Raw genomic sequence first — 13,875 nt, 5'->3', positions numbered from 1 at the left:
TTCGTCCTTGCTCGCACGAGCCTGTCCCTTGTGCTTCTGTCTTTCTACCTCTTCACATCAACTCTTTTCTCTCCTCCCACAAGCCTTCTCCCCTCCCATTGGTCCGCAGCCGATTGGGGGGGGGGGGGGCGGGTGCACGACGTCACTTGTGGAAATTGCCCCGCCATTCTGAGAGAACTTTCAAGGAAGACCCCGCCCTGCCGTCTATGCTCCCAAAGCCGTGACGAGAGCCCCCAGCCTCTTTCCCACTCGCGCAAAACGCGCACTCGCACTGTTCTGCACTGTACCATACCTGCGAAAAGTGCCGCAACTCGTAGGCCACGACTAGCACCAAGTGTCATGAACATACATGTGAGATGACACGAACATGCATGTGAGAGCACCCGATGGGTTATTAAGTAATGCGTTTATGGAGGAAACACGGAAAGGAATTCCGCGTGATCGAGGGATGACTGAACAGCCATGGGATTGAAGGTAAGACCGATGAGGTGGAGGAGTGACTGTTGAAAGGAGGATGTTTGATGGAGGGGAGATTATTGGTGGGCTGTTGAAACGGTCCGATGGGTAATGGAGGGATGATTGAAAGTAACAGAAGGAGAGGGGGGAGACATTACACTGGAAAAATACAGCCCAGCCAACTCATGCCCCTCAACAGCCCTTTGACAAGGGACCAAGGACTATCTACACAAAGACTAATTAAATAACTGATCCTCTGGTCACCTACGTGTCTAGGCTCTCCCCCGAGGTAAGTTTTCCAACACCATAACATGATAGTCCACTCAACGCAGTCAGGGAGTAATAAGCAATTTAGGTTATCTGCCGTGAAAAACTTTAAAAAGCGCTGACATTTCAGAACTTACCCTTCCCCCTTCTCCGAAGAAGAGTAAGTGCCAAAACGTCAGCGTTTCTGTTCTTGTTTTTCATGGTAGATGATCTAAACTGTTTAATTGCTTTGCTCTGTTTTTATCCCCAGCTTCGTGGCGGAAGGGGGATATTGTCACCCGGGTCGTCCGTCCGGCTGGCTGGGCGTCAACATTTATAGCTGTGAGTGCGATAACTCATAAACTGTTTGCCATATCGATTTGAAATTTGGGTCACACGTACCACCTGAAAAGGAAGAACTCTATTGATTTTGGGCATGGCCAGATCCAATATGGTCGACTGGGGTGGCCATCTTGAAAAAAAATGTTTTTTGTAATAAATGGAAAACCGCTTATCTGATTTCAATTATTTTTGGTTACTACGTTCCTCACCCCTGGGGAACTTTTTCCAACATGGTTTCGGCCCGCTCGGACATCCAATATGGCCGCCAGGCAGCCATGTTGAAAAAAATGACATTATCGTGATATAGGCTCTAATTTTTTCCTTTTCTGATTAAACTTGCTGGAAATGTAGGTAACGGAACAAAGTAGGTTGCTATTGAATTTTGGCCATGTCGAACATCAAATATGGCCACCAGGCAGCCATCTTGAAAAATGACATTATCGCAAAATAGGCCCTAAATATTTATTTAAACTTTTTGCTGTTTTGCTCGAAAGACATGATGACCAAATGGTGTCTTGTTTCCAATTCAGCTCCCTCATTATCTAGAATATGTATGACCTTTTCAATGGTGGGGGATTCCCCATCTCTGATGGGTATGTTTTACTCATGTGTTGCCAATGCAGACCACGAGTTCTGTGTTGGACCGAGCATCTACCTTCATTGTATGTCTTTTCCTCCTATTTTTTTCACTTATCATTCCCTTGCTTATGTCGAACTATTGCCAACTGCCACTGCGACTTATTTTATTTTATTTTTTAACCCTCCATTACCTCACCTTTCCAAGAGTTTCGATTTTGTATAAAAAATACTTTTTATCTATCTATAATTTCAGCAATCTCTGTGTGTGTCTGTCTGTCTGTTTGTCTGTCTGTCTGCGACCGCCGTTTCTCGACGACCGCCGGTCCGATCGGATTGAAACTTGCCAGGAATATTGCCGGGGACTCCCGGATGTGCCTTTTCGAGGTTTGATATCGATCGGACGAGCGGTTCCCAAGTTATGGCCATTTTTTTTGCCTTTTCAGTGTTGAAAAGGTGTATATATGGCAGCTGAAGGTGTCGTTCCACCTTCTCACCTTATCATGCCATTTTTTCCCCAAATTATTAATAACCAGACAACCACCGGTCCGATCGGATTGAAACTTGCCAGGAATATTGCCGGGGCCCCGCGGATGTGCCTTTTCGAGGTTTGATATCAATCGGACAAGCGGTTCCCAAGTTACGGCCATTTATCTGTGAACCAATGACAGGACACGGTGCTATGACGTCACGAATGACATCGCAATTAATGGTTTTTTTTAAATATATATATATATATATATTTTGGCACGATTGATGTCACAATTCTTTTTCTTCCTTTGGTATGACGTCACAATCGACACGGGACCTGATTATGTGACTTTTCAAAGTTTGATATCGTTCTTCCTCATCCATTTCAGCTGTTTCCCAAGTTTTTCCCAAGGTTTGAATGCTGGTTTATACCATGGTTGGAATTAATTATTTAATCCCAAGGTTTGTTTGATTATTATTCAAATTATTAATTAATCCCAAGGATTGAATTTTCCCAAGGGAAACAGCTGTTTCTCAAGGGTTTGAAAGCTGTTTTTTTCCCCAAGGTTGGAATTAATCATTGTGCTTGGTAGGCATTTGTGAATACATTTACAGAGGGACGAGAGGAGGGGAGAGGAGGGGGAGGGGTGAGAGGAGGGGGAGGGGTGAGAGAAGGGGGAGAGAGAAGGGCAAGAGAAGGGAGAGAGGGGGTCAAGAGAGGAGGGGGGAGAGAAGGGTGAGAGGGAGGGCAAGAGGAGGGTGGAGAGAGAAGGGTGGGAGGGACAGAGGAGGGGGGAGAGAGGGGTGTCGCAATTCTTCTTCTTCGTTTGATATGACGTCACAATTGATGCTGGGGACCTGATACTGCAAGCACGAAGCTGCACATACTGGCACGCACCTATGGGCACGCCCCTACGGGCCCGCACTTGTATATATAATTTTGGATATAAATACTCACTTCTATCTGTTCATGTATGATCAGGACAAATTCAGAGCCAAAGTCCTTCTAAACTTCAGCTTTGTTTTCCGATTTGTGTTCAAAACATAACGTTCAAGTGAAATGAAGTTGTTCTTCAATCATAAACTGTTGGCAGACAGACAGACAAACAGACAAAGTGAACCAATTGCTTAACCCTGCTTTTCGTTTCATGTGCATGGGGTAAAACCCTTTTATTTCCCTCACCGCTGAAGAGGGTATTGCATTTGGGTCCCTTTATTTGTTGGTCTGTCTGTCTGCACATAATGTTCATGTTGGCCAAAAACACCACTTAGTGGTGAGGCTCCGTCTCCTCTGGCATTCGTCACGAGAAGCAGACCCTTCAGCAGGGCCACCTTTTATTGGAGGAAACAAGACGAGATGCGCATCACAATTAACACCCAGGGTGACGTGCCGTGAAAATTTAGCCCGAAGCCGGCTATCACCAGGAAATTTAAGTCCCTGTGTGTGTAGTTCCCATCTAAGATCGCTTGCAGTTTAGGTTAGCAGTCATAGTACACACGACAATACATTCCATCAACAAATAAACACCAATAATTGGTAAACGCTGTTAACCAACACTATTCTTTCAGCTTTCGAAGACGACCTCTCCGGGTAGAGAAAATGCAAACCGGATCTCGGAACCTGCTCTTGTTGCTTGTTGCTGCTTGCTTTGTGCCACAGATAAGTGCTGTGCTGCAACATTTATGAACTGAACAATGCTCACAGACTGTACTTGCTGCATTGCAGTGGAATAACCATGGCTATGATGTTGCCAAAGTGTTTGCGGCAAAATTCAGCCACATTTCCCCAGTTTGGCTTCAAGTGCAGCGTACGGGGCATGAAACTTATCAGATCACGGGCAGACATGACATCGACCAAGGCATGCCACTTTTTTTCTTTTTTTTTTCTATTGCTTGTTTCCTGGTTTTACAGCAAGTGCGGTCTGAATCAAAATGTACAGACTGGAAAATTCGACATCTGTACATGCTTGTGGTCAGTTACTGTCACTCATTCAACCAGGAATTTCTAACCTGGAGCCACGCCCTCCCCTTTCCTTTATCACAACCCATCCTGCCTAAACGTAGGGTTGATTGCCTACTCAGCTACTAAAAAGAGACTCAGAGGAAAGATTCCAAAGGGTAGAACATTAAATAAATGGTTCTCAAAGGGTTGGTGGATTTTAAACACGTACAGAAAGGGAGGGTGGTCATCCTCTGTAGAGACAGATAGCAAAGCATTTCGAATATCACGGTTAATTACCTCATGCTTGCTCTAAGACATTCATTAAGGAAATAACTGAATAATATTCGACAATGTTACCACCTCAAAGTCAAAAAAAAAAACGTACAAATTCAGTCTTGGGCTCAGGATTGGGGTAGGACCCCAATTCTCTCTGTAATTGGGTAATGTATAGCATCATTCCCAGTGGGGGGTACAATTTGTATTACAAGTCATCCGTCTGTAATTCTGGGGGGATTAACCCATCTGTAAGGACTGGTTCTTCATGAGTTCCTTTAAAGTTACGAGCAGAGTACCCACCCTACAGACAATCTTGTTCCAAGAATGCAACACATTCTTCTGACGCATACCTTTATTTGGGTGATGTGTAGGCAACTGACAGTTCTGTATACACAACAACAAAAAAACCCTGGTTATGTGCATGAAGCAAACGCATATAGCTAGCTATTGCTTTTAGTTCAAAACACTTCACTGCACTGGAAAACGTGTGGGGGCAGGAATACTGTACTTTATTGTACTGTAAATGGTGGCCACTTGTAATACACTCCCCCTCCTGGAGGTGGTGCTCCACTATACAGATTTACATAGAGAATTTGTGTCCCCCCCCCCTCTCCCCTCAAGACCATCAGCAAAGATAAAAGAAACACCCCTAAACATTAATTGGGGTCATGCTGATCCTATGTAGCAAGTCTGGATGTAATCAGCCCAGAACTGTAGGAGGAGCACTGCCACAAATACAGGTCCTTGAATTATAGTAAGGATTCTTCTGTATGTGGCGTGTATATAAGCTCCTCCACGAGCCTTCGTGTTTACCTGTCATTTTGTTTTCCAGGATGGATCGGTGATTTGAAGAAAGGGAACAGTATGATTGAAATAGGCAAGTGTATTTACTTAATGAACTGTCTGGTGTGAAACCTTGTTTACTCCATTCCACTGACATGGGGCACATTTGGAATTCACACATCAAGGAAAGTTTCTGAAGTTCAATGGCATGTTTCACAAAGTTGGTCCACTTTTGTGTGCTCATTTGTATTACGTTTCTCATCATTTTATTTCCGATGGAGTAATGTTCGAAAGTGTCCTATTCGAGTTCATATTCCTGAAAAAGTTGCACGGAAATCCTGGGTTTCCTGAAAACATGCCAAGCGCAGTTCTCTGCGTTTGGCGTTGGCCATGTTCCAGAGCTCATATACGTTGCACTCTGAAGGCGAGAGGGAGCTTTCAACATTTGGAGGACTAAATGATTGGAGGAGACAATATAGGCTCCATATAAAAACATTTTTTACGTTTAGGATCATTGTGCTGACACTGAGCCACACGTATCCAGCTTGTAGCATTTATATTGGAGGGAAACCTGCTGGTTAGCACCGAGGGCAGCTAAAGCCAGATGTTATGAAAACGAATAAAACAGACTGGTGATTGTCACACTTTTCATAGATATCTTATCATTGCAAATTGAATCCCAGGTATGTGATCGCGACAGCAAACCTGTAAGATAATGGTTGTTTGACAATGCATCGACTCCTGAGATCGACCTCATTTTCGCTGGCAGAGCGAAAAGTGATGATTACACCGGAAGTCTTCTATTTCATGGGAGTAAACGTAAATTATTTAATTGTGCACACACCCATCGATTTGTTAAAACAGAGTAAATTTAAAGTACATGCTACATGCCTTTCAGCTTTTTCTATTCTGCACTGCAATTAATTGTCTGCATGTCTCGATTGTTGTGTAACGGTTAGAACGTCCGCTTTGAGTTTGGGAGGTCAGTGGTTTGAACTCTGGCTGAGTCATACCAAAGAATGGTGCATGCTGTGGAATGGCATATGCTTTAAAAATGGTACGTGCTGCTTCCTTCCTTGATGCTCAGCATTTAAAAAGGATAGAGCACGGACAAACAATCATAGGTTGGTAATAATAGCCCAGGCTTTGATGGGCCTCATAGCCTTTTCCTGTGTCGAAGTTCCTTGAAAGGGAACTCATAATAGTATTATTATTGTTGTTATTATTATTATTATTATTGTCTCTTTTACTGCAACAGCTAGTCGTTCACAGTTATACCGACAGTACTTTGTGTCTGCAGTACCCAGGGTGTTATTTGACAGTTGGACGTATGCCGATTACAACGCCGTGTTTGACAGCAAGGTGGAGAGACGTAATCTCGCCAAAGCCTTCAGACAACTCGCCAAGGTGAACCAACATATATATTTTTTTTCTGTCTTTCAAATTATTATTAATCGTTTTATTCTTGATGCAATCACATAAATTGATGGTGATAATTGTTTGGTAGAGAAATCCAGCTAATGTTTTCTCACTGAAATGATCAATGTCCTCTTGGCTAATCAGCTTGAAACAGAGCCTTTGCCTTGATCACTTAAATGGGGATATTAATCCAGTCGTCCCTTCTGCTAACATTCGCTTGTAGATGTTAAAGGTCCCATGCTTCCTTTTGAAAAGAGTAAGTCAGTGTTTTGTGAGTACATTAACCAGATTCTAAATTCCTGTCTGAATCCATGATTAGGTACTGCACAAGCTGCTTAAGGCCCTGTCACACCTTGACGTTTTAGCCAGCGTATGGCAAGGTCTCAAAATGTATGTAAAACGCTGGCGTATGCTGAACTATTGATGTTTTTTTAAGTTTTGGGCATATAATAACGTGTTGGACGTATGCATAATGTATTGGTAATGTACACAGAACGTTTTAATCACATATAGATAACTTATACCAACGAATGCTGAGCGTGTTGTCGGCGTTCACAACCTATGCCCAACGATAGTGTAACTTATGCATAGCGCGGCAGCGTATCGCTGACGATCACGTGGCATAGGCTATTCATAGGCTGCGGCTCAACGATTCAAATTATAACTGCACTAGACATCGAAGTGTGAAGCCGCTGTCACACCTTGACGTTTTAGCCAGCGTATGCCGACCTATGAAAAATTTGCCGAACCAAGCTGGCACACGTCGAATACGTTTTGGGTAAGTTTTGTATACGTTAATAGCACGCTGGCATACGTCGTAGTACACTGGCATACGTCATCGTACGTCGAGAAAATTTCTCGACGTATGACGCACATTCCGCATACGCTGGCATAAGTTGTAGGCACGCTACGCGATCGTTGACACATGTTACTTGTACTTTACTCATAAGTCGAAACGTGTCAGTGTTCCAGACTCCCTGTTCTTTTTTGTTTTGTTTTGTTTTTTTTTTTCTTTTCTTCGGTATGACGGTGATGTTGACACTTCAATTTCTAGTGCGGTTATGGTTTAAATCGTTGAGCGGCAGCCAATTAATTATATTATATTATAACCGCACTAGAAATCGAAGTGTTAACATCACCGTCATACCGAAGAAAAAAAACAAAAAAAAAACAGGGAGTCTGGAACACTGACGCTAACCATTACATTGACGTGTTTCCACTTGTGAGTAAAGTACAAGTAACGTGTGTCAACGATCGCGTAACGTGCCTACAACTTATGGCCAGCACTATGCGGAATGTGTGAGTCATACGCTGGCATACGTCAAAAAATTTCAAGCATGGAAAATTTGTCTAACACCTCGGCGTACTCCGACGTATGCCAGCGTGCTCTTAACGTATACAAACTTACCCATAACGTATTCGACGTGTGCCAGCGTTTTAGCCAAATTTTGCATATGTCAGGCATACGCTGGCTAAATCGTCAAGGTATGACAGGGCCTTTAGGTGTGACTCCAAAAATGATGTATGTATATGGGTGCACTTATTCAAGAGTAGTTGAAATATAAATAATTACAGATGTGCTGGAGATGCAAAAAATGTGTATTTGTGTAACATGAAGAAGCAGCTTGGAACTCTGATCGCTGAGATGCCGGTTTGTTTAGCATGATGAGGCCCTTGCTCTTCCGGTACTTGTATAAATGTAGTCTTGTAACTTCATACCTCATTGGTTCAATGAACCAAAGCAGAGTCGGAGGTCGAAGGGTATGGAATGGATTATTGAGATTCATCTATCACCTTTTTAAGGGATGATCGTTTACCTTTTTGACTTTATCTCACTATTAACGAAGTTATATGATGGTGGTTGAGTTGCAAGTTTTGAGATTTTGGTGTGGAAATTGCAAGTGTGCGTTTTAGAGATGGTATAGTTTGTTGTATGGGTTAAATAAATGGCATATTGTATGCAGTGGATTCAGGTTATCACATAAATTCAGGTTATCATGGGCACAAAAGTTTGCGTGAGCATTTGCTATTGATAGCGTGAAAGTTTTAGAGACCCTGGGGAAGAACCCAAGTGAAGTCATCTCTGCAGTATATTGTGTATCTAAATTTACCCTCCCCCCCCCTCCGCAATATCAGTGGAAAGGGAATATGCATTGTGTTTGTGGAGGAATTGAACCCCATCGTGACTCTTGCCTTCCGTCTCTCCGTCTCTCCGTCCCTGTGTCTCTATCTCTCTCTCACTTCATCTCTTTCTCCCCACACTCGACAGCACATCCACACATGCTTTGCAACACACTGCACACAACATTAAAAAACCAACAGTCAAACAAACACAACATTACAAAGCCAGTGATGTACCAGAGTAACATAATGCACAGTGGACCAGTGCAGTGGGGAGGAAGCCTCCGCTCTGTGCAGCTATGGTACAGTTGCAGCTGGCTGGACCCCCAAGAATGGTCTTGATGCCCAATGCCCTGCCTTAGTCACCGACCGTGCTGTGGAACCCGGGCACAGAGAATGAATGTCGCCTGTGGAAAAGGTGGGCTAATGGGAAGGCACAGCCCTGGCCGAACTCCAACCACAATGCCACATTGCTCGGGAAGCTGCACGAACACAATGCCACACCATCCCCACAGCTTATTAAAAACCCGGGATGGAGCTGAGAATGCTGGTTGATGCGTCTGGGATTTGACACGAATGGATTGGTGGTACGAGAACAAGCTGGTGACCGCAGCACAGTGGAGGGCTGGTGGCAGAGCACGATGAGCGAGGTTCCAAGCAGGGAATGGACTAGCCAGAAGTGTTGGCCATGTGCATACTGACTCACTCTATCTGTCTCTTGTTTTCCCTAAATCTACTTCGTTCACTTTAGACACATTGAGCATCAACTACAGCAACTGCTCTTTCAAGAACACACTCACTGGCACCTCACTATTTCCTCGAAGCCACATGCAGTCACCTCTGCACATTTCCCCACATGTCTTAACATACCACCTACTCGACTCTTCTTTCTTCCCCTCCTCCCTCTCTTTTTGGATCCAATGCAAGTCCACCGGCTTACATCCGGTGATCGAGAGGCTGAAAATTTGCCTTGTACTTTTGTTTTTCTCTCTATCCCGCTTCCTTACCTCATTTCCCTAGATTGACTGAGGTGCCTGTATTGTAGAACTGTGAATCAGTAACTGTATAAGAAGGGTTTCTGTGCTTGGGGGTAAGAGCTTTTCTTTGTGACACTACTTAGTAAATACGTGCCTTTTGTTAACTGGATAAACCGTTTCCCAAACTGTCCGATTGTCAGCTCCATTGGTGAAATGTGATGTGTAGAACAGGGACTTCACCCCAACCGTTTTGTTATGGGTAGCCATTCGCCAATGTTTCCACTTGTGTTATCGGTTAGCCATTTGGGAATCGCAGTGGGACGTTGAGAGTATGATACTCAATCTAAGGGGTTTAATTCGCCGGAAAGGTAAAGTTGATTCAGACACTGAACCCTGCCTGAATTAAGCGTCTTAAATGGCGTCCATGGTTGCTTAACGAACCCGCTGCACCATGGAATTGTCCGTGATCCATCGGCTTTCAGGATCATCGGCCAGATACTTCATTTGAGAACTCCCATTGTCATCTCTACCACCCCCAAATCCACAACAATCATTTGTTAAAACAGTTGGGACTGACGAGACATCATGTTGTAAAAAAAAAAAAAAAAAAAATTCATGCCTTTGACACCATGTCCACATGCAATCGGTGGGAATCGATTATGGTGTTTGGATTGAATATGGATGTAGGTTTTCTTGCGATCTGTATATCATGTCCAATAACGCCTAATCATCACATGTTTGTATGCAGGTCGAACATTTTTCTGGTTTTGTGATGGAGCTTTGGAGTCAGCTTGGAGGTCAGAAACGCAGGTTGGTAGTACAATACAGTAAAACGTCTGTGAGTACCCCTTTTGCAAAGTTAAAGTGGCCACATGATCCAGGCAATCTGATGATGAAGGTATGTATTTTCTTTGTTTTCCATCAGTGGACATCATTTCATCTGGTACTGCAGGAGTATTATCCTTATGCTTTTTGAAAAAAATGGGGAGTATTGTAGTCTGTCTGTCTGTCTCTGTCCGTCATGCTATCTCCTCCTAAACGGTTGTGCAGAAACTCACCACACTTGGTAGTTATGATCAGCACATGGCAAGAAGGTGTGAGAGCATACTATTTTTGGCTCCACCTCTTGGGGTGGGGTCAAATGGTCAAACACCAAAAACTGCAATTCCAGGCACATTTTTAAGCATTCTTTCATGAGAAATTGCACAGTTAACCCTCAAATATGGCGGAGGTTAGGTTCCTGGAAAATACTGAAAGTGGAAATGAAGGGCCATTGGGAAAGGGGGGGGGGTCAGTTCCTCGGCTTTGAGAAAATACAGAGGAAGGTGGGCGATAGCCAGAAATATACATGTAAAATAAATAAACACATTATAAAATAAACAAAAACACAAGACTTACCTTTTAAAATTTATTACAAAACAGCGAAGTGGGTGAAGGTAAAAACGTATTACGTATTCTGTCATAAATAGAAAACACAAGACTTAGCTTGGGATGAAGACAGTGATGATGCTGTTAGAGAGGGAGGGTGGTGGTTAGAAAGATGTGGATGTAGAACTTGCGATGGCTGGCGGATCATCAAGAGCACGATAAAGGTGCCTGATGCATTGCCACATAGAAGAAAGGTAAGATGATCCTGAGCTACCTTGACCTGGAGCAAATCTTTCCTGCTTTGACAGGAAGGTATGAGATGGCATCTTCCAAAATAATCCCGTCTCTTCAGTGTTAAAAACCTGCTCTGGCATAAATCCCTTCGCCTCGATTAGTTCCATGAGCTGCGGTGGATCGTTTTTCGCAGCATCATGGTCTGCCATTGTTCAAGTGGAACTTTCAGCCAGGGGTGCCTTGTGGAAACGTTGGTAAATCCGCAATGATTTATCCAATGTCACTGGTCCACTCAAAGGGGTAAATCCTCAATGGTATCTCCCATACATTGGTTCACTCAAAGGCATCGTTTTCCTGTTCGGGCCTTGATCCAACCATAAAACGCTTTTTCCAACCTTTCAATAAGAGGATCACGGGACTGGAATGAGACGTTTGTGCTTTGCAGAGCAGGAACACTTTCACCGATATTTGGCTTGCTTTTACCACACAGTCAAATCGTTGATCCCGAAATGGCGGGCCAGAGATGCTGCACTTTGACTTCTTGCTAACCTAACAACTCGTTTTTTTTGACGTGGGGGGGGGGTGCACAATGTCATAACCTTTCTCTACCTTTTGGCACAACTAATTTTGTCCATCGTTTTATGTTTGGGCTCCATTATTAACTGTTGTTTGTTGAGTAGATCTAGTATTACAAGATCTCCATACGTCAATTCATATTCGATGACGATTCATTATTAAACTTAGCTTCATTCCTGTATGCTGGTCTGATTACTACAACTAACGGTGCGTGAGAAAAAGGCTCGTAATGGGAGGTAATCGTATATACGGATGCAAACAATGACTCATCTCAGCTGAAAAACCAAGAGGTGTGTTTTTTCCAAAACGATTGGCTAAAATGAAATATGATAACGAGAACGGAACACAATAGGTTGCCTGTGATTGGTCGAAACTCGCGATATTTGAGGATTTGCTGCATATTGAATCAACATTGGGGGACGCATGAAAATTTAACAATGTTTTTTGGGGGGATTTGATGCCTCAGGGGATGGGGACTTGGGGTCACAGGGGTCAAAAGAGGAGAAAAAAAAATCAAAATGCGACATTGAAGTCATTCCTGGTGGAACTTTTTTTCATCTTTCAACTTTGCTTTCGGTGGGAAGTAAGGGGATTTGCGATGTCACAACAATCGACTTTGCCCGAGTTTATTTTTATTCAGATTTGTTTTTTGATTTACTAAAATCAGAGTGCTTCCATTTGAAGATATTAGTGATATGATAGTTTAAAAAAAAAACATCTTTACATTCACTGCTGATGTTAACTTCACCGGGTTCTGTGACTTCCAAGTTTGATTGAACTGGTTGGCATTCCATCTGGCCACATATAGAACTAATAATGATACTGGTACCTGGTCAAAATTCTCTGGTTCAAATCCCATTTGTCCATTATGTTTTACAACCTCCTTTTAATCAACCTAAATGTATGTATGTATGGATGGATGTATATATGTATATGTGTGTGTATATCAGGGTTACGTCCCCAAAAATCGAGACACTCTCTACACATGTCCAGCACCACTTGACATACCTAAAAAAACACGTGTGTGTGTGTGTGTGTGTGTGTGTGTGTGTGTGTGTGTGTGTGTGTGTGTGTGTGTGTGTGTGTGTGTGTGTGTGTGTGTGTGTGTGTGTGTGTGTGTGTGTGTGTGTGTATATATATATATGTTACACACAAACTATTGAAAAAAAATCATTTTAAACATATGCTTTACAGTAATTGTTTTATAACACAAGTATACTTTTATTCTTACCTTGGAAAGTGGACTGGTTGGGCTGCTGGAGCTGAGTGATGGAAGTGGTGAGTTGAAAATTAGGTGGAAGAGGATAAATAAAACCCCGTCTCATCTGCATTAAAAACTTGTCGAGGGTCATATCCACCTTCCTTGATTATTTCCCACAACGTGTCTTGGAAAATTTGGGCTCGTCAGTGTCTGCACTCGCAGCCTCACCCTGCATACGTACATTTTTGAATCTGAATCGCGACTTGAATTGGTAATACCAGCCATGGCTAGCATTGAATGTTTTTTTTCTTTCACTGTCGGGCTCTCTCCATCCTCTTTCTTCATGTGTTCATATAAACAGAGAGCCTTCTGCTAAATGAGGGTGAGGCTTACAGGCGTATTCTTATGCAGATCATCAAGCCAAGTAGCAAGCATCCTTTCCATTTTTGCCAGAGCATTGTTTATCTGGCAAGTGATCTTCCTTGTAGAATGCTGCGTCGTAAGCTTTGCTTTTGCCATAATCTCGTTGGTGAATGACACGCATGGTGGTCGGATGTAATCCAAGATTGCGAGCGATATCCATAGCCCATTCTCCACTTTTACTGTGCTTAATAACTTCTATTGTGATATTAAGAGTCACACTACCATATTGCCTCTTACATTCACGATTCAACTTTCCACTGGCACTGCACTTTCCACTCATGGTTACAAGATTACAGCGATCCAACATGGTAAATTGTACACTTTCATCATGTACATCCACAACATTACACAGTATACACAGGCTGGGAGGGAGAGAATTGTGGAGCATTATGGGTGGCGAAGTGGCGTACCCGCAAGAGACCGTTCTCACACTGCGTGCCAGTTATGTCGATCTCTTCTCTTCT

At 43.1% G+C, this 13,875-nt stretch overlaps 1 protein-coding gene across 2 annotated transcripts in view; it reads left to right on the top strand.

The window, feature by feature from the left end:
- Positions 1 to 13,875, top strand: part of CHID1 (chitinase domain containing 1) — a 46,004-nt gene that overhangs the window by 6,917 nt on the left and 25,212 nt on the right. For both annotated transcript variants that reach the window (XM_085880810.1, XM_085880809.1), the window contains exons 3-6: positions 3,818 to 3,950; positions 5,142 to 5,186; positions 6,393 to 6,499; positions 10,358 to 10,419. In XM_085880810.1, the coding sequence (XP_085736936.1) occupies positions 3,818 to 3,950; positions 5,142 to 5,186; positions 6,393 to 6,499; positions 10,358 to 10,419 (347 nt within the window). The remainder of the gene's footprint in view (positions 1 to 3,817; positions 3,951 to 5,141; positions 5,187 to 6,392; positions 6,500 to 10,357; positions 10,420 to 13,875) is intronic.

The sequence above is a fragment of the Eptatretus burgeri genome, chromosome 5 (genome assembly GCF_056783735.1).
Source record: "Eptatretus burgeri isolate ZD-2024b chromosome 5, Ebu_testis_v1, whole genome shotgun sequence".
NCBI lineage: Eukaryota > Metazoa > Chordata > Myxini > Myxiniformes > Myxinidae > Eptatretus > Eptatretus burgeri.
Note: the sequence above shows the minus strand (reverse complement) of the source record. Positions and strands in the feature narration are given on the sequence as shown.